Source organism: Pectinophora gossypiella, chromosome Z, assembly GCF_024362695.1.
Source record: "Pectinophora gossypiella chromosome Z, ilPecGoss1.1, whole genome shotgun sequence".
Classification (NCBI taxonomy): Eukaryota; Metazoa; Arthropoda; class Insecta; order Lepidoptera; family Gelechiidae; genus Pectinophora; species Pectinophora gossypiella.
The window spans coordinates 1,687,198-1,709,198 of NC_065433.1; the positions used below are offsets into that span (position 1 = coordinate 1,687,198).

At 38.7% G+C, this 22,001-nt stretch overlaps 1 protein-coding gene across 10 annotated transcripts in view; it reads right to left on the bottom strand.

Moving 5' to 3' along the window:
- Positions 1 to 22,001, bottom strand: part of LOC126380075 (protein phosphatase 1 regulatory subunit 12A-like) — a 101,797-nt gene that overhangs the window by 38,608 nt on the left and 41,188 nt on the right. For 2 of the 10 annotated variants that reach the window (XM_050029273.1, XM_050029270.1), the window contains exons 7-17: positions 20,860 to 21,030; positions 20,540 to 20,618; positions 18,405 to 18,488; positions 16,614 to 16,706; positions 14,316 to 14,423; positions 13,283 to 13,384; positions 10,726 to 10,933; positions 9,561 to 9,695; positions 4,280 to 4,457; positions 2,834 to 2,973; positions 712 to 771 (exon numbers count right to left, since the gene is read on the bottom strand). In XM_050029273.1, the coding sequence (XP_049885230.1) occupies positions 712 to 771; positions 2,834 to 2,973; positions 4,280 to 4,457; positions 9,561 to 9,695; positions 10,726 to 10,933; positions 13,283 to 13,384; positions 14,316 to 14,423; positions 16,614 to 16,706; positions 18,405 to 18,488; positions 20,540 to 20,618; positions 20,860 to 21,030 (1,358 nt within the window). Of the gene's footprint in view, positions 1 to 711; positions 772 to 2,833; positions 2,974 to 4,279; positions 4,458 to 9,560; positions 9,696 to 10,725; positions 10,934 to 13,282; positions 13,385 to 14,315; positions 14,424 to 16,613; positions 16,707 to 18,121; positions 18,206 to 18,404; positions 18,489 to 20,539; positions 20,619 to 20,859; positions 21,031 to 22,001 lie in introns of all 10 variants that reach the window. The other 8 variants (XM_050029271.1, XM_050029272.1, XM_050029274.1 and 5 more) reach the window with 8 other exon arrangements.

Consider the following 22,001-nt stretch of genomic DNA (forward strand, 5'->3'; position numbering starts at 1 on the left):
TGATAATTCAAATTCAAAAATATCTTTATTCAGTTGGTAACATAGAAACACTTTAAATCGTCATTGGCCCCGATTCCTGCAGACACCGCCTAATTTTATTTAAAGTTATATCCGTCATTTTCATATCCGTCGAAAAGGAAAGGGACGGATGATTCACAGCTCTTAATTTTAGAAAGAATGAGTGAATGAATGAATAATACGGGCGAATCAAAAGGTACGTCCCTGGTATGCAATCCGTTTGACGTGCTGTCTACTTAACTGTGTCGGGTTATTGACGGATGTAAAATTTTTAGACGGTTGGTTTAGATTTGTGCTTAAAATTGACGTGTGTTCCATAAATTTTATGCTTGTCGATTACCCGTCCCTTTCCTTTTCGGCGGATAAGAAAATGACAGATATAACTTAAAATAAAATTAGATGGTATTTACAGGAATTAGCACCATTTTTTACATAACGAACGTCTCATCCGCCTAAAACTACTGCAACTTTTTATAACCTGTATAGCCAGGGAAAGGCAGCTGCAAGAAAAACGTCGGCACAGGGCCCTAGACGTTCTTTTTTTAAAACATAAAATTTAGTTTTACATTTAATAATTTGGCTGCTTAATATCAGTTCCCAGACAGCTAATGCCATGCATTCATATCTTGTAGATAACTTCTAGATACAAAGTAATTACTGTCTTAAAACTGTTGAAAGGTTTTAAAGGCTTACCTGTAGGGTCTCTGTGTCGCCGTCGCCCTCGCCGCCCCCGCCGCGGTCGTTCACGATATCCTGCCGTACAAAACATCATGGTCACCAACCAGCATTATAAACCCACATAAGCGCTACTTATCCTAAAGCTACGCGGTCACTTAAGCACCATCAGGGGCCTGTTTTATAAAACTTACAATTGTAAATCACAATGACAATTTGGTGTTCGTTACGTAGCTAATATGAAACTGTAAAATATTCGTGATCACACACTCCGCAATGTACATCAAATTGTCATTGTAATTTACAATTGTAAGTTTTATTAAACAGGCCCCAGAGCGGGTCTGTGGTCCAGAAGTTGAGCGTTGCGCTCACGATCCGGAGATCGCGGGATCGAATCCCGGTGGGCACATATCACAAAAATCACTTAGTGGTCCCTAGTTTGGTTAGGACATTACAGGATGATCACCTGATTGTCCGAAAGTAAGACGATCCGTGCTTCGGAAGGCACGTTAAGCCGTTGGTCCCGGTTACTACTTACTAATGTAAGTAAGTAGTCGTTACATGAGCCATGTCAGGGGCCTTTGGCGGCACAATAATAAATAACCCTGACACCAGGGTTGATGAGGTTTGTAATTCACCTCACAACACACGCGATAGAAGAAGAATAATGTTCAGAGCATGTTTGCAGGTTTAAATAGATATAGGCTAAGCCCAAATCAAGTTCCTTTTTTAAAGTAAAGTGACACCGGAAATCCGGTAAAAGTGGCGCAGTTTTCTTGGCTCCCTTTCAGATTGGTGGCGTGGCTAAGGTACAGAATCGTCACATCCACTTTCATAGACCATGGACATCTGCCAATTTCCTATCTTCCAAATAGCATTTCGCACAAATAAATCTTCAAAAAGCACCATTATTTATGCTACACGAAAAAATACATCTCTCTATAACGTTTTGGAACTGTTCTCGATGTAAACACGTATTTCCGACTTCAGATTAATTAGCAGTGGAATATATTACATTGGAGATTGATCGAGACATGTTTTACTAGAATAGTCGTACTAATTTTGTAGAATTAATTGGATCATTGCCTCTTGCATTCTGCATCGATATTACGCGTTGCAAACTGAAATGCCTGCGCAGTGTTATTTACAATTCTAATCTTAAAATCGGGTTTCGGCGTACAACGAAACGTTTTTACAACCTTCATAAGACATATAGTGCAAACCCTGTAAGCTCCTATTTGGAACTAACAATACCTAGAGATTTTTTGAATCAATTAGTATATCTTCATGAATTTTTCGAGAGGAAATTCCACTCGGTATCAACTCAGAATCGTGGTCTGAATCATCCCCCTCAGTATTCGTTACGGTGTCACTAACACTCAAACGTACTTGTATGGCTACCTATTCGTATATGTACGGGGTGTAAGTGACATCGTAACGAATACTGAGGGGGATGATTCAGCTCATTATTCTGGTTTAATATCAAGTGAAATTTTCCATGATATCATGAAATTCGCGACGGAAAATTCCACTTGATATTAACTCAGCATCATGAGCTGAATCATCCGTCTCAGTATTCGTTACTCTTTTACTAACACCCTGTATAATAGAACTGTTGTAAAATATTTCAACAAGACAACTGTCAACAGGCAATAAACTAGGATCAAATAATAATGTCATACTACAAATCACTCGATATATCATACCCAAATAATCTACGATCGTAAACCTAATTGGCAAATGCTCACACGCAACGCATTCCTTGTTTTAATACTCTGTACGCTTGTCCGATGACAGCCGATGCATTATCTGTGTTCTATGACATAAATAAACAACAAAGAATCATACTACATATACAACTGACACTCCCCCACCCCCACCCGCGCGTCGGGGTGAGAAGGGTGGGGAGATCCTCAACAGGCAGTCCGCAGACGCGAAAGGAAATACCTTTTGTACTTTATTATTGTCCATAATAGCATAGCAGTTGGTGGTGCAGAACATGTATGTAGTCCTCGAGCATTATAAGTTTAAGAACCACCAGTCTAACTAGCCGTAAGCCATTAAGGAGTAAGGGAGCGCGCGCGCGCTATCTCGCTCTCACTTACGCGTTAGACAGCACACGGTAAGAACGAGAACTCACATCCATATCGACATGTCCGACGCCCGTGGAGCGCCGCTTGGGCCTGCGCCTGCGCTGGATCACGTTCAAGGCGGCCTGCGTGCTCGCGGGGGACACGCTCGACGACTTGCTCTCCGAACTGCTCTCCCGCTCTTCTTCCCCTGCGCAAATAATATTACAGTCAATTAGAGATCCACGCACATTATACTTACTAGATTTTAACGGGTCTCTGCGTGGTTTAAATGTAATAAGCTAACAACAGTACATTGTTCATTGTTAACGGCCTCCGTGGTCCAGTGGCTGAGCGTTAAGGTCACGATCCGGAGGTCCCGGGTTCGAATCCCGGTGGGGAAATATCACAAAAAAATACTTTGTGATCCCTAGTTTGGTTAGGACATTACAGGCTGAGCACCTGACTGTCCGAAAGTCAGATGATCCGTGCTTCGGAATGGACGGTAAGCCGTTGGTCTTGGTTACTACTTACTAATGTAAGCAAGTAGTCGTTACATGAGTCATGTCAGGGGTCTTTGACCCTGGTGTCAGGGTTACTACCAGCGGGCAGATTACCAACCTTGGTAATCCACCTCACAACCCACACGAGAGAAGAAGTACATTGTTCACCGAGGGAAGAAAATGGCTGATTAGCCAGAGGATGCAATGGGGTCTGTTTACCCCGATGGACAATAGGCGTGTATTTATGTATAGAATTTAAGTAATAGGGTATTTTACTGAGTCAAAGATAACTCATGAAATGCTAATCTAGAAACAAAAGCCAGTCTGCCAGATGATCAAAAATCAATGTCATTCTTCTTTTTGATTTATTGACAAATTTTCGTTACTAATTAAGTAACGATATCCCATGGTTGACACTTTTATTGATGACGTCACTCAGACTATTTGAAAAGCTTCCTTCTCTCTTTTAAACTTCTATTCTGTTGTGCCCGAAAGGGTCTATGATGTGAAACTCATATGTAACTTACAAACTTGTAGACCATCATAGTAGTATGCAAATAAAGAATATTAACAGTACTCGCAAATTTTCGTTTTGACGTCTCGTAAAAAATATCTCATTCGACTATAGATAATTATATAAAATACCCTATTAGAGAACCAAGGCATAAATATTTAATAATTGATATCAAGTTCTAAACAGTCAAGGAAACCATCGTGCCCACCAACCAAAACCATGGTGTTTTCAATGAGGTCAGATTGGCAATGGCTTCTTCAAACAACCGGACCTGGTGCATCTTCAGACAAGGTTAGAGGACCCTGGTTTACTAGCCAGAACACGACGAATTTATTAAAAACATCATAGAGAGAAAGAAAACCAAGAAGAGCTTACATGAAACAAATTATAGAGGAAGTGAACGTCGTGTCTTGTGAGGAAGTCCAAGAATTGGCCTTTGATAGGCAAGAGTGGAGAACGCTACACCGACAAGAGCGTGGCTATTTAATGATGATACTGACCAGCCGTGCGCTCCTCTTTAGCCGGGGTGGGCGGTATGCTGGTGTTGGTGGGGCCGGATGGTGGGCGACGCAGCGGGATGGTGACCGTCGTCTCCGCTGCGCTGGTCACCGTCGTCGTCGTCGTCGACAACGTCGACGTCGTCCGCGGTGGCATCGCCGACGCATCCTCCAACTCGAACTGTCCCATACATATCATTATTAATACTGTACATTGGTTTATTGGTAGGACTATCATAACCAAAGACGCCGTATTTGTATGTTTGAAGAAGAAGAAGTCGTAGCATGCAACATTCATGACGCGTGTAAAACGTGACAAATTAACCAATTGTATTGGCTCACCGTTAGCCACAATATGTTGCCAGATAATGGACACGTATTTTTAATTTTTAGCGTCCCGCAAGATGTGCGGATGCAACGGCAACAAAAGTTGCTGAAATTTATTATTTTACCTCGAATAGCACTACTTAACAAATGACGCTAAAAGCTGTCCTGTCTGAACACGCTTAACTTCTCCAAGTAGTTATCCAGGTAACTGCCTATCCCGGTAGGAACAGGAGGAATATGAATAGTGAATGTATAATACGGCGCCTTTGTCTATGATAGTAATGATGTGCGGAAGAGCTACATACCACAGACACGATAGAATGTTGCCAGTTGATTTTGAAGTTATTAAACATAAAAAAATAGTTTCCTAGGTCAAAAATAAATTATGAAATTCTGAATACTATATAAAGGCAGATCTAAAGGTGACAAAAAACGTTCTCTTTTTTCTATTTAATTTATTTATTAATTTATATATTATTTATATATTAATTAATTTATTTATGAATTTTAATAATGAAAAATTTTATAATATAAAAAATAATGAAAAAAATATATAAGTATAAGGGCAACATTTTGTCACTTTTTCTATGAAATCACATGTTGTTTTTTCATATAAATTCCATAGTAATTTCATGTTTTGACGTTTAGTAAAAGTAACTGATTTGACTAGTTGGAATTCAGCCTATTTATACCATAAAATAACATCACGCCTGTATCCCCGAGGGTATAGTATACGAGTGAACCCAATCCTCGCCAGCTATGATTAATTCCCATGCAATAGGGAGCGAGCCTATTGCCATTAGCCGGACAAAACCCTGGAAACCACGTGATATCTATTACGTACGATCCAAACGTGAATTCAAACTCATAAGAGTCAGGTTCAGCGGTCTAGATGCCGAGGCGGTGGTTTTCGAACAGGACTACCACGATTTCGGTTGGTTTATGTAGTGCTTACATCATCCCCCTAGCACTATCCCTAGCATTACACCGCCTCAGCATCTACTGTTGACGACAGGTCGACATGGTTTAGGCCTGTCCTGGATTCGAACCTGCGACTTCATAGTGAGAGGCAAGCGTTCTACCAACTGGGCTACCACGGGTCCTCCTTTATGTATAACTAAAAAAAAAAAAAAACTTTTTTTTTTTGTATGTGTTTAGCTTTATTTTTTAATAATAACAGCACTCAGATGCTGTTATTTGTTTTTTGATTTAACAACATTATCAAATGGCAACATTTCCGCGATTTCCTCTCCTATACTCCACAACTTGCTAAGTTATAATGACTTTTTGAATCTATGAAATGAAATGTGTAATACTAGGCAATACAATGAAAAGGTGCAAAATGCTGGTCTGTGATAAACACTTACAAGAATGAAGGATTATCATAACAAAGTTACAAAATATAATGAAAAACTAAAATTAAAAAGGTTTTTTTTTTTTAAATAAACCCTCACGCCGCTGTATAAATTACAGTCACTGAAACATAATTTTCATTATAATTTTGTGACTTAATGAAAAATTTCGGGATTCAGAAAATGATAATGAACATACAAATACCTTATAAATACCATAGCAAGCACCAAACTATCATATTAATTGTTATTCCCACACTAGCACATAAAAAGCAAATTAGTGTTAAGATGATATATACGTCTCTTTTGCGCTACGCAATTTACTATATCTCTGTCCTGCGGGATTAAAAAGGCCACATCAAAGCAATTCACCTAAAAAAGCAATTTTGCTATTTGACATTTGTTACATTTTACTATTATATGCGCAAATGTTAATTTGCAATATTGCCTTTTTAGATTGCTTCATGTGGTATTTGCCTTTTTAACCCCTTTTACAAAGTATAAAAGAAAAAGGACTTTAAATTTATAATAAATAAAATAAAACAACCACTTTCCCGCCATTGTGTGTAATAAACTTAAAGAAAATTACATACGGACAACGCTGGGTGGTATAAAAATGTAATCATAACGTATATATAAAATCTTTCTGCACTGCTACAAATGACATTTACGGCAAAAGTTTAGTAGGTATTAGAGGCACTATTTTCCAACTCGAGAAACCAAAATATGATAATTAATTTTATATCTTTATACCGCCTGCACCGAACCATGCAAGGAAGTGAATAGAGTAGTTGACAAGTGCTCCATACACAAAGAGACGATACTGAAATTTGTAATGTTCGCGGTTTTTAGGCACCAGTTACACAATTTAATATGCGGCGTGGTTTATATATTATCCCTTCATTAAGGTGCCACAACAGCATTTCATACAAACAAGTAAAATACAATTACACGTAAACGCCTTTGAAAACGCACATTCGGATTTGATTTTTGTTAACAAAACCTCGCAATAGGCAAGTTGTTTCAAACCAGGTAAAAATTGTAAGGTTTCCCATCAGAATGTAGTTATTCTTAAGGTATTTTACGTGGCTAGGATATGTTCTTTTGTGCCTGTCAATTACGGATCCACACAACGGATTATAAGTCTGTAACCATGGCAACAATTTATAATAACTTCATACAATGCGTTCGGTACCGTCTCTGAATGCATTGTCCTTAAATGTTATGACCCTACGAAGAGATAGACAGAGATATCCCCATGCTACCACTAAGCCAATTCAATACCTACACTGTAAGCTCGTTTCGTACTAGCACAATACATTGACAAAGACTTAAGACCCCGTTTTGTTACTTCAAACCATGCACGATACCCAGATCGTGTGGCGATCGCTAGCGCTCGTCGATCGTCGTCGCAATAAACTCAATTTCAATCTGAATCAGACAAAGTTTTCTTTAGTAAATACGTAAAATTAACCTAATAATTTACCATGACAATGGCCCCGATTCCTGCAGACACCGCCTAATTTTAAGTTATATCCGTCATTTTCATATCCGTCGAAAAGGAAAGGGACGGATGATTCACAGCTCTTAATTTTAGGAAGAATGAGTAAATGAATGAATAACCCGGGCGAATCAAAAAGGTACGTCGCTGGTATGCAATCCGTTTGACGTGCTGTCTACTTAACTGTGTCGGGTTATTGACGGATGTAAAATTTTTAGACGGTTGGTTTAGATTTCTGCTTAAAATTGACGTGTGTTCCATAAATCTTATGCTTGTCGATTACCCGTCCCTTTCCTTTTCGGCGGATAAGAAAATGACAGATATAACTTAAAATAAAATTAGATGGTATTTACAGGAATTAGCACCATTATGAATTCGTTTTTTCTACCTTTTAAAGTCTAGAAGGGGCGTTCTAAATAATAGAAGTAACTGTTAACTACTTATAAACATGTATTTCGAGCTCTAAAAGCAATACACAATGATAACAAAGACGGAAATAATACAAGAGCCACCGTGACAGTTGAAAAATCCCGCCGATCTCTATTTTTTCTTTTTGAGTTTTTTTGTAGATGTGTAAGACTATCATAAATGACAGTGGCGCAAATTAGAAACTTATATTTTAACAGTTTTTAACAATACTAATAACATTTCTATCTCTTTATTTTTTCTATCTTGCAGTTTTCAAGTGAAGGACGGCACTACTTTTGGACATAGACTAAAATAATATATTAATTCAGTTTCGTCCGCCAGAATCAGCACCATTCTGAACCTATATTCAATAAAATATTATCTGGAATGACCCAAAATGTCTTGCAGCTTTAGGCCGGTCGCACTTTGGACTCATTTCCTTCCGATATTGCATCATACTCGTACGTATGCGTATACACTTTGAAACCACGTCACATTAACTTTTTTGACAAATTAAACCGTAAGTCAAATAAATGTCAAAAATGATAGTGCGACAGGGTACATGATATTGCTCATGACTGAACAAATACCGTTCTAGAACAAACATCTCGCTTAAGAGTGGAAGTAAGAGCGTTTCCATAGTACTTGAAAAGTCCAGATTGTTTCAATGTTCGTACGAGACGAACGCAACCTTTTTTAAGTAACTTATTGTAGGTTTGCGTTAGATGGCATTCATGACTTGTCCGAACAAATGGGAAGCTCAGAGAGCTCTCACCCGGTACAAAATTTAATACAATAGGCCTGAGGGTACCCAGTTGGGCGCGAACCTCTGGCCAGGACGTCATCTAAGAGGATTATATTTGAAAGAATCAATCGACCGGGTTGTGAAGCGTGAATGCAACCGGCCTTAATATAAAATCGTCTAGACGTTTATACGTGAATTTTGAAGTAGGTGTAAAGATTAAAAAAAAGAATAACGAGTATAACCGAACAGGTAATAAAGCGACGACGAGCGACTCGCGGTAACACCGTTCGGCCGCGCACTGGACGACAGCAAACAATAGAGCGACAGCAGCGACTGTGAAAGACACGCGCGACATACTGACGCGCGACATAACCATTCGAGATTATAGTGACAAATGATTTAACTACATTTATGATTAAATACACTGATTTTGAGAAGTTATAATTCCGTAAACATAAAGGAGGTTAAATCATTTTCGGCGGTAAAAAAGTATGTCAGGGAATGACTGGGCAGGCTTTCATCTTGATTATGCGTATGCATACGCACGGCATCGCATCGTTTGTTTCATAGTCGTTGCTATCGCGTCGCACATATAGGATAGTATAGGACGAAAATACAATTTCGACTTTGAAAAGTGTTCTCTAATTGAAAATGTTCCATTATAGATAAAAAAAATTGTCTAGTAACGTCCAGATAGCGAGCCGGGGTTCGTTTTCGTATAGACACGGCGAGACTGCACAGTTTAAGAACCACACGGGAACTTATCGATATGAGTAACCGCGCGGTTACGTCCTAACGATTACATAGGTACTCATATAAATAAATTATTACGCGATTCTGAAACGGTGCGCTTCCCGCCGTGTTTGCACGAAGCCTCAGGGTATCGAGAACCGGGACTTTCGATACTGAATCAGTATCGAAAACCGGGACTTTCGGGGTGTTGTCGCGGACCTTGTTGGCGGGGTCGAGCCGCAGCCGCCACGAGGGCCGGCGCTCCGAGTTGGCCGCGATGGTGGCGGTGGCGGTCGCGGTCGCGGCGGCCAGCGCGAGCGTCACGGCCACGTCGCCGCCGCCCTGCGCCCGCGCCTACGTCACAACCAGCCTCGTCACGCCACTAACCTTCACTTGCTCAACAATTTTGAATTTCGACTGTCTAACCACGAATAGTTTTAAATATAGGTCGACAAGGATCTTGTGGCGCTGACTTGGTGCCTATTCGGACAACCACCAACTTAATTTGAATAATTTGACAGATCTAAAACTAGCTCTATCTCTGTCTAGCACTTTTTGTAAGCGAAGGACGGCACTAGTTTAAGAACTGTCAAACTAAAATTAGGTTAACTTTGTGTGCGCCCGAACAGGCACCATTATACAATTATGGTGACAATATTTGACAATAATAACTGTCAAAAGTGACGTTTCCATAGGATGCGTAAGTTCCAACTATGGCCACGTCGCTAGAAATCCTTGTCGCTCTATACTAACCTTCAATCACTGAACTATTTTGAATTTGGATTGTCTAACCACGAATAGCGTTCCAGTAATACGTACAGTTTATACGTATTTAAGTCTATTACAATTTGATACCCTTCGAGGTAAACAGCTCGAATAACAACTGTGTAGTTTATCTGAAACACCTATCCGAGGTACCAGAGAAATTCAAACCGATTGCGAATTTCATTACAAATAAATCGTTCCAAATATGAAAATATGTTAAAGAAAGTTGATAACAATTTGTGAATACTGAATTTTGAACTCTAAATCGATTCTCATGGCACGTGAACACATAATTATTTAGATGTCCGTATTAACACTAGCGACACACAGTAATTATGCATTATTACTGTACAGTTAATCAATTAATGCAAACATGTCGGGACATGGTGAATGGCCAAACTGATATGAACACGTTATCCTTAACAAACTCAACGTATGTACAGTTCTCATACTATAACACTTTACACATTGTCGATAAACTGATCCTAAAATTTAGAAAAATAAAGATTAATTTGCGTCATTAAAAATTAGTCACTAGATCCCCTTTACCAATCATTATTTTTTTTAATAATCCCCTCCCGTTCGTCTACTTTTTTTACTTGTTTCTCGACATGAATACCTGACTTTCCGAAGGGGTGTCGTCGGGTTTCTTAGGGCTGGCGGGTGCTGCGGTGTCGTTGCCCGCTTTCTTCTTGACGAGTTGCTCGGCGGACTTGATCTCGTCGAGGGTGACGCCCTGGGTGGAGCGCCGGGTCTCGCGCACCCTCTTGGCGTGCGCCTTCCTCTGCGTCTCGCTCTCCTCATCCCGCACCGGGGGGACAAAGGACCTGGCATCATACAATCATGTCAAAACCTCTGAAGTGCTACACATCGTGTGCTTCTATTTTCAGGCTACCTTTCCACCGGAGCAGAGCGAGGCAACGCAGCGGAGAAACGGATACATTTTTCGTTCGCAACTCCCTGTATTGAGTGATATCTCTCCGTTTCTCCACTCCGCTGCCTCGTTCCGCTCCGGTGGAGAGGCAACCTTAAATCTCCATCCGCAATCATCGCATTTATTTAAGTTTAGTTTAATTATATTTCACAGGTAACATTTTCGAATACAAGCAATTGCTAATTTTGATGAACATTCATCAATTATTACATTTTATCGTGCATCTGAATTTGAATTCGGAACTAAGTAATTTAATGCTGTTTATTCGCGTGGGAATCAAAAAAATAGAAGCACTGTAAACGTACGTTGATTAGCACGACAGCAGGGTAGAAATATCGTCTCTCGTCCCTTTCGCACTTGGCTGTAAACTATATGTCTGTCCTGCTGTCATTCTAATCATGCTATATTTCATGAAGCATAAAACGTTCGCTATTAGTGCCTAGTTCAACAACCACAAACTTAAATGTATTTTTTTGATAGGTATTATAATAATTCCGTCCTTACGATAAGTGCAAGACGGAGATAGCTTTAGATCTAGCAAATTAGGTTAATAATAAATTGGTGTCTGTTAAAATCGTCTAGGCACCATTATGCAGATAAATTAAAAACAAAAAACTATTAAAAATCCATTTAAAGCCATGAGGAAGAACAGTGGTAGGTATTTTTTTATTATTTTGTGATCTGGCTTAACTGGGTGTACAAGAAAGGTGCGATTTCGTTATTGGTAATTTGGTGACGCAACTAATAGGTAAATACACAATGAGGATAAAAACTAGAAGCTCGAATGTAGGCGGCAGCACTGTTGAGTGTTCCTCAAATTTTGACAGTTATCCATACGGTCCAGCTAAAATGTGGAGCAACGTGGAGTGTCTCCCGTCTTAAGGATGAGTTATGAAAAAGAAATGCCATCAGTTGGAAAAAGGCAAATTTGATTAAAAATATGTTTTTCTAATTTTTCTTCTTTCCGATCTTTAGGGAATAAATATAACACTATGATTTTGCAGTTAAACGCTGCGCAAAGGGTTATAGTGTAAAAATATAACCAAATCAATATGTTTCTTTACTCAAATAGAATGGGGAACTGTCAAAATTCAAGAGCACTCAACAGTAGCGCCACCTGATGGGAGAAATAAGCAGTTTTTTATCCCCAATTGTACGATTTTTATTTTTAATTGCCTAGTCTGTCTGTCTGTGATAACTCAAAACAAGCGCTGCCAAAAAGTAAATTTAAAACCTGTCAAAAACTACGTAGTTAAAGGGTTTTCGATTGATCAATGGCCACTATAAATACTGAAACAATGCAAATTGATTATGGCTAAGTTCTTATAAGTTTTCAGTTTATGTATAAAATCTGTTCCCCTTTATTGATACCAATCAAATTACTTATATCAATAAGAAGTTAAAAACCTTTGCTCCGTGAAAATGACACAATCATAAGAGGCCAATTCTTCAATAGTCAGATAGAGTCTATTCGTAGAACATAGTGTTCCGAATATGTTTTTTTTTATACAAAATTTTGCTAATGATAAATAATTTATCTGCTTATTGAAAAATCAGCCTAAGTACTCATTTTAATATTTTAGATTTACTCGACATTTATAGGTCGTCAAGGATCTTGAAACAATTGGATAACATTGGCAGGGGGCGCTGGTGTGCGCCATCTCCATACATTCTCCATTTACAACAACTGTCAAAAATGACGTTTTCATTGGATGCCGCATTAGTTCCGATAATGGCCATGTGATCATTCTCGCTCTATAGATGACATTTACATATATTTTTATTAAAAAAAAAACAAATTGCAGAAATCACGACGATCCCTATCTACACATCAACATGCAAAAAATGCCAACCAACATAAATCAGTCATGCGAAATTAAAAAAAAAAACAAAATGGCTTATAAACGTCCGAGCACAACTGAGGACGAAGCGAAACCACTAGCACAATACACACTGGCTTATCACTTGGACATACACTTTATAGCCGTCACATACTGATAAATAATCTGAGAGGTTGTCTCTTGAATAAGTGCCTGATAGGTGGAGAAGGATTTTGTGGCACTTGGATGACATTGTCAGGAGGGCGCTGTGCACTCATCTCCTCACATTCTCCATTTACAACAACTGTCAAAAGTGACGTTTTCTTAAAGTGCAGCGTTAGTTCTGACTATGGCCGCTAAAGGTCCATGTAACTCTATACGAGTATGTCCAAGCGATTCGCCATAGGAACAATGTAGTGTACTTGAAGAAGTTCTTGAATATATTCCCGGGCGACAGTTTAGTGGGCGTGGTGGCGCTCGGCGTGGAATTGCTACTGTTCGAGTTGGACTCCGTGCTCTCGCTGCTACAACCACACCAGGACAATTTACTCTATCGTACCATCACACAAAGTACGCCTAGCTACTCATTTTAAAGCCTTCTCTTCTTATCGTGTCGATGGCAAACTAAGTAGTATCGGCCCAAAACTTGGCAAAGTATGGCGCTATCTGCAGCGCTCAACAGATCCTGCGTGCAAGTGTTCGAGCAAGCAGGACACGATGTAAAATGTTCCATCGTTTACTCGTTTTAAATTATTGCGCACAGAACACAGGTGCTAAAACGCCACCACAAAGAATTTGATTGGATGTCTCCTCCCGATTATTAGGGTAAGGTTGCCAGTATTGGACCACATGTAACAGAGATTTTCGTCCACTTTTTAGTGGTGACTTAAGTAATAACATGAGTCTAGTCAGGTAACTCTAAATAAGCCAGACACCAGTTGGTAAAATCGGTCATAGACCTCACAACCTACATGAAAGTGTTTCTATCCAAGATGTACTACTCCTGGATAGAGACACCGTCATAGTAATTCTTCAATATTTTCTTCAGGAAAATTGCTAGATGATATCCAGAAACCTTTTCAAATCAATCAATTCGATATCAAAGTAAAGAATTGATCGGGTCTAAAACGGCCACATGGAAGCAATGATATTGCAATATGACATTAAAATTTGTGCGTATAAAATTAAGTGCGCAATATCGGGAGTCTCATATTCCTGATTTAAACGCGGTAAGAACTCGTTATTATGTGTTTTAATTAAGTGCGCAATGCCAGCAAATGTCAAATCCACGTCCAGCAACCAGCAGTGGAACAGGTGGAGTATGCTCCAGACCTGCCCCGGTTGATTGAGGGGAGGTCTGTGCCCCGCAGTGGGACGTATATAGACAGTTTATCTATGTTATATGAATTGCTTGCATATGGTCATTTTAACGCTCCAGTAGTGGTGTAACGTTACCTCCTGACGGTGGTCTGTGTGGTGGTGGTGGTAGGGTTGGTGGCCGCGGCGGTGGTGGTACCAGCCGTCCATGTGTTCGCCTCCCTGTCCTTCCTCTCCGGAGTTACTCTGGAAAATAATTGAATACATTATAATGGGTAAAGGAGTTTAATGAAAGGTATCGGAGCGATAGCCCCAGACCTAGGACAGAGAGAGACAGAGAGAGAGAACTGCCGTCACTAGGTTGGCAAACGACAGACGTTGTCAAGGCAAACAAAAATGGCGAGCTCCGTTCGTTCGAAACTGCTAAAGACATCTAAGGCTACGCACACGGCGCCTATTCGATTCGATTTTAGCACGTATTCCGCACGAGCGTGGAGCAATATGTCAAACAAACACGCAGACTCAAGTTTTTATATTGACACTGCTAAATTTAATAAAATCTCTAAAATCTTACGGTAAATATAATGTCTTGTGAACGTAGCCTAAGAATGTTCTTGGCATTTTAAGTCCGAATGAATAGATAACAGTGAGGTGAAAGCTACGCTAGCTATAATTCTATAGTTCTAAGTTTTAACACAATCATTTTTTTCTCATAATTATGATGTGTTAAATCACAGCAAATATAATGTGTGTAATAGGGTAGTTTCCAACTATTCAAATTAGTTACTTTTTACTAAACGTCAAAACACGAAATTACTATGGAATTTGTACGAAAAAGCACACAGTGACGTCATAGAAAAACGTGATAAAATGTCGCACTTATTATTAAATTTTTTTTTATTAAAAATCATAAATAGAAAAAAGAAAATGGTTTCGTCAATTTCGAATCTGTCTTTAATTAGCAATGAGAATTTCATAATTTATCTTTGATCTAGGAAACTACCCAATTGGACATAAGTTTCACATAATAAAAAAACTAATGTGCATGTGCTACTCTATTGCATAATTTGTGTACTTTGTTTGTAGTTATAGAGAATAATAAGCAATAGGAAAATGTGGAGGGGACTTAAATACTATAAGTACTTAAAACTAAAAAAATAACAGTACAAAACGTAATATACACAGATACGTACATAGACATAAAAAGCGGAAATACAGGAAGCACACATAGCAAAACGAAAGATAGTATTAGATATGTTACGTGTGATGTTGAATGGTGTCGCTGTTACATCGACGGCGGTTTGGGTTTAACTCTTCATACATCCCGTAAGGGCCAGCGAGAAATTAGGTACGCGCGGACCGCGACAGTTCGCGACTCTTTTATTAACACATGTACGGATGAAAGACTGAATTAAATAATTTTGTTTATTTCTAGATATTTCCGAATACCTTTTTTCATCCTTGTTTGTGGTTCAGGCTTTTCGGCGGGAAACGGGAACGGGACAGTTGCTTTCTTCATTGAGTAATCTAAATAATTAATACGAAGTGGTGTTTTGTGGTTAATGATCGTATTAAGTTAGTCGGAAGACATTCGCGAGTGTTATTATATTGGAGTATTCAATGAACAAAGTGTATCTGCCTATTTTCGCTTCGTGCCGGGAAGCCGCTTCATAACTCAAAAGTTTATGCGGACTTTTGAGTTAATTCGTTTGGGGTTCGGAGTAGGAGTCTACTCCGAGGGTGGGGGCTTAGGTTTCATCATCATCAGCTTTCATCATTTCATTAATCATCAAGAAAAAAATACGTCAGACATGGCTGTATGGGCATAGTTCCCTTTGCCTTACCCTTCGGGGAAAACCAAAACAAAAAAAAATGTTTGTGGTTCATCTTGCGATGGATGTACCTCTGACCATCCCAATTGGAATATAGTCGTAAGCTTATTTTATGTTGTTGTACCTTGTTACTTACTTTATTAAATCATAAAATATGTATATTGTAATTTGTACGCTCGTCTGAAAACATTGTTAACGTACATATATTTCTTAGCTTAGTTCTCAAGTAGGTAAGTAGTATTACTTACTATTACTATTTAAGCGAATTGTAGTTCAATTCTTCTGCCGAGAGGGATGATTCAGACTATGATTCTGAATTAATATCAAGTGGTATTTCCTGTCGGAGAATTCATGAAAATTTGTTTTTTTATTATTATTATTTTCAGCTCCATAATTTTGCGACGGAAAATTCCACTTGACTCAGAATTATCCCTCAAAGTTTTCATTACGATGTCACTAACACCCTGTATAGGTGACGTTTTTACGAAATTTCTGTATAATTTGTTGAATAATACGAGATACGTTATGACGTCAGAGGGAAGCCTAAGTAGAACCGAAACCGTCGTCGAGTAACAGCGGTGAGCTCAGCAGTTTGTGGCGTTACCTGTCTGCGGCGGCGGGCTGCGGGAGCGGCGGTATGGAGGGGCACGAGGTGGCTTTGATCCTTGCAGTGACGTCACGATACCGCTGGTAGAAGCTGTTCACAACACAAGCATGGCCGCACGTATGTACACAGTCGATGGACAGTTAAAGTTAGCTTACAAGCCGACAGTTTAGTCTTATTAACGCAACTTCACGTGGTTTTTAGTCCCTAATAATAGTTGTTATTTCAAAAACCCTGTTTAATTCCCAAAATAAATTGGTCCTAATAAAAAGTTATTCCTTTTCGACTTTCAAAATTCGTCTAATAATGGCATAATTTGAAGACAAAATCTAGACTAATCTCTACATCGATCTATAAAAAGCACTGAGCCAAAACATTAAATAAAAAAAACAAGAATTATTATAATTATCACATCAGTATTACACTAGTAATAAATTGCTTTGGCATTTGTTATTGACAAGTTGTCACTTACTAAGGAGGGACTATCCAGGCTACGTTTCTAAAAAACTATATAGATGGCGCTGTATAGATTTTCCTTCGTTTAACCTTCTAATTTCATGGATAACAAACCGACATATGTATCTTTTATCTTTGTTTTTGGGTATAAATGATGACCCTTTTTAATACACCCAAGTAGAAATACATCTTTCACCGATTATTATTCTGATCAAAATAAAGAGAAGCAATATAGCTAGCGTCATGATTATATACATAATGTGATCCAAATATCAAGCAACGATGGTTTTTATATATGCTTTTGCCATTACATTGTATTTTGGAATAATTATGTACCCGAGTAATGAGAAAATCGGTAATTGGTGCTAATTCCTGTAAATACCAACTAATTTTATTTTAAGTTATATCTGTCATTTTCTTATCCGCCGAAAAGGAAAGGGACGGGTAATCGACAAGCATAAAATTTATGGAACACACGTCAATTTTAAGCACAAATCTAAACCAACCGTCTAAAAATTTTACGTCCGTCAATAACCCGACACAGTTAAGTAGACAGCACGTCAAACGGATTGCATACCAGCGACGTACCTTTTGATTCGCCCGGGTTATTCATTCATTTACTCATTCTTCCTAAAATTAAGAGCTGTGAATCATCCGTCCCTTTCCTTTTCGACGGATATGAAAATGACGGATATAACTTAAAATAAAATTAGGCGGTGTCTGCAGGAATCGGGGCCATTATCACGTTAAAGATGCACAACGCCATCTATATTGTTTTTGGTGAACGTAGCCTGGAAAGTCCCTGAGTATTATACGACAGCGACATTTAACCTTAGCACTGGTCACACACGGTCATTGTTGCCATAAAATAGGCAAAATGTTGCCAGTTATTTTTTCATTATAAAGGATAAATCTACTTTTTATGTTAATATAGACCTTGTCACATTATTATTTGAGTACAAAGACGGGACAAATGTTATTCCGTCACCATACACGGCCTGCACCTGGACAAACAGACTACACTACACATGACAGATAAATATGGCACTAACTCGTCACTCTGGCCGTGCTCGGGCCCCGTCTTCGAGTTGTCGAACAGACTTATCAACATACTCACTACGTTTCGCTTTTTAACTCTGAAAATAACGTGCAAGTTCCTTATCATTTGAAATTAACAAAAGAAACTAATTATCATCCATATTTTTATGTTAATATAGACCTTGTCACATTATTATTTGAGTACAAAGACGGGACAAATGTTATTCCGTCACCATACACGGCCTGCACCTGGACAAACAGACTACACTACACATGACAGATAAATATGGCACTAACTCGTCACTCTGGCCGTGCTCGGGCCCCGTCTTCGAGTTGTCGAACAGACTTATCAACATACTCACTACGTTTCGCTTTTTAACTCTGAAAATAACGTGCAAGTTCCTTATCATTTGAAATTAACAAAAGAAACTAATTATCATCCATATTTTTACTTATATCTTGGAGTAACTAATATGCTACGTAAAAAAGAGGGTTGCCATAACTAGGATATGGTATAACAAAACCAGGTACGCTCCAAAGGGACAGATAACATTTCAAGGTTAGCCCAGCTGACGTCATCCCACACGCCATTGCCATTTTGTAAAAAATAAATTACCCACGATATGTTTTGTTCAATTTTGAACTTTTAGTAAAAGATTTACTTACAGTTTTAATGATTTTTATTTACGTAACAAGTAAGAGTAATGAAATACTATTACTCCTACTATTATTACTGTCAGTAATTCACTCAATTTTCTATAATTAAATGTACGTCCTTGGAATGTTGGAGATGCCAATTTAATGGTAACACTCATGTAAAACTTACGTCATCAAACGGCTAATAAAGGCAGCTTTTCATACATTGAGCATACTTACCTAGTTTTGTTTACCATGACCTAGAAAAGATGTAAAACGCGCGCAAATGACCGATGGCGAGAATTGGTACAAACTGTCAAAGCGGTCATAGCGACATCTAGTTGCTCCATGGCGAAATCCCTACTTATACTACAAAAAAGAGCGCTGGTGGCAAGCATTGGTACTACATAAATCTAAACTTTTTTTATTAAAAGATTGGAGTGCATTTGACCACGACCCTGCCTGGTCTTAAGCTGTGGTCTAAGGTGGCGCACGCAAACTCAAATAGATCCTATTCACTCTTGCCTTGAAAATTCCCATATCATATGTATCGAAGAACAATGACGCGGGAAAAGAATTCCATTCTTTACCATAATGAAGGAGGGACTATATGAAAGGGACCAGAGAAGCTTTTATGCTAATCCAGCAGCTTCTCTCCCTGGATATGTCCTACATTGTGTAGTTCCTAATATGATGGACCATTATATGCGCTGTTAGCATACGGTATATCATAAACATCCTACTCAAATATGACAGCAATTTCCCTTCTGATATAACTATGTATTTTAATATCCAAATAAAATAGCCTAACCTTTTATTATTTACTCAGCAAACATTGTTACTATTACATTTGTAGTGTTTCTGACCGTAACATCATGTTATTCATCGAATAGTCGAGAATAGTGCTGGCATAGTCGGAATAGTAAATATGATTTTCCAGGACATACCAATAAGTGACCAAATACAAACTCTTTTTTTATTGCAGAAGCTAAAAACCGATCTGCGGATTATAATACCGAAACTAGCGACACGACGTGATGACCGTTATGACTCTTGTCCCGCTCATCAAGTTAAGTATTAATTAATTAATTAATGGTGCTAATCCCTGCAGACGCCATCTAATTTTATTTTAATTTATACCTGTCATTTTCTCATCCGCTGAAAAAGAAAGGGACGGGTAATCGACAGGCATAAAATTTATGGAACACACGTCAATTTTAAGCAGAAATCCAAAACAATCGTCTAAAAATTTTGCATCAGCCAATAACCCGACAGAATTAAGTTGACACTACACGTCAAACGGTTTGCAAACCAGCGAGATTCCTTTCTGATTTCGCCCGGGTTATTCATTCATTTACTCAATCTTTCTAAAATTTACGACTTTCTATCATTCGTCTCTTTCCTTTTCGGCGAATGAGAAAGTAACAGGTATAACTAAGTAAAATTAGGAGGTGTCTGCAGGAATCGGGGCCAATAACTACTTTAAAGGAACAAATAGCTGTACTTTATTGAGTTCATCAAGTTTCGTGTTAATTTATAACTGTATTAACGGAGCGAATTCGTGTACTTTATTATGTCAAAGCGGCCGTCGCGTGCTAGTTTGGTTCATTATTTCACTATTTGGGATGCGTTATGGTTGCTTTATGCCTGCACTAATCACAACCAGTGGATGGTTTAAATGTGATATTTAGTCTCGTAACATGCGAATGCAAAGGCAATGAGCTATTCCTTAGCTTTTGTTGTAAAGTTGCAATGAGAATTATTATGTAAGTGTATAAGAAACATTTTCCACTTACGTCTTATCATTTTCGAAACTGTGTGTCCTCCTGAGTATGGTGTCGCTATCTACCGCGTTGTTCGCTGGTTTGTTGTCTCCTGAAAATGGAAAGGTTCATATTAATTTTAACGGCTGCCGTGGTCCAGTGGTTTCAGCGTTGGGCTCACGATCCGGAAGTCCGGGATTCAAATCCCGGTGGGTACGTATCACGGTGATCCCTAGTTTAATTACACAGGCAGACGGACGGACAACAAAGTTATCCTATAAGGGAATGATGGAGCGCTTAACAAGAGGTCGTTGACCTCGACCACGGCAGAAGAGCATAGCGTGAGTACTCACTGGCGGGATCTGGTTGTCTGTTTCTGAAGGAGGCAGATCTGCGCCAGGACGGGGCTTCGTCGTTAGCCGTGACCCCGTCGGCGGGCTCTGCTGTCTCCGGGGACGGCGCTCGGCCCTTCGGGGGCTTCTCCGCGATCTTCGTGATGATCTCAGGAGGCGCCGGCGGCTTGTCTGTTAGATACCATGAGGTGGCTCGTATGAGGGTTACACACGTTTATATACAATCGGGTAATTGGGTAGATGGCTGGGTCGAATTTTAGTTTCAAAATTACATTTGAAGTAAATTGAATGACAAAAAATTAAATAAATAAATTATTCGTCGTTTCTATGTCACTTAATTTTCAATTCTACAATTGGACAAATGACTGGTTAAATATTAAATTGCAAAATATCAATAATATAATAAATGCAAATCTAAAGTGATCAATTAACAATCCAACGTGTCTTAATTTATACATTTTGTTGTTAATTTAGAATTAAGTTATCTATTTTTTTTATAATAATTACGTTACAATGAGTAACACGTTTTACCAAGTTTATTAAATGACGACGTAATTCAGTATTTTCATAAAAAATATCGTCTCCACATTTAAAAAAAACACATTTTTCGTTTAACTAGCTTGTCATCTAGGCTATTGCGTAATAAATCCCTGCATGACCCAACCATCATTATGGGACGGAGCGACAATGAATAGAAATGGGCATTCATTGAAAATATGTGTTAAGCTATAGTTTGTTATAAACAATAGTCAATGAACAGTGAAGGGATCACGTAATGATCCGGATTAAGTACGGTCATGATACATAATAATCATGTACCCACTTTAGAACCCTGTCGCACTATCATATTTGACATTTAATGGTGCTAATTCCTGTAAATACCATCTAATTTTATTTTAAGTTATATCTGTCATTTTCTTATCCGCCGAAAAGGAAAGGGACGGGTAATCGACAAGCATAAAATTTATGGAACACACGTCAATTTTAAGCACAAATCTAAACCAACCGTCTAAAAATTTTACGTCCGTCAATAACCCGACACAGTTAAGTAGACAGCACGTCAAACGGATTGCATACCAGCGACGTACCTTTTGATTCGCCCGGGTTATTCATTCATTTACTCATTCTTCCTAAAATTAAGA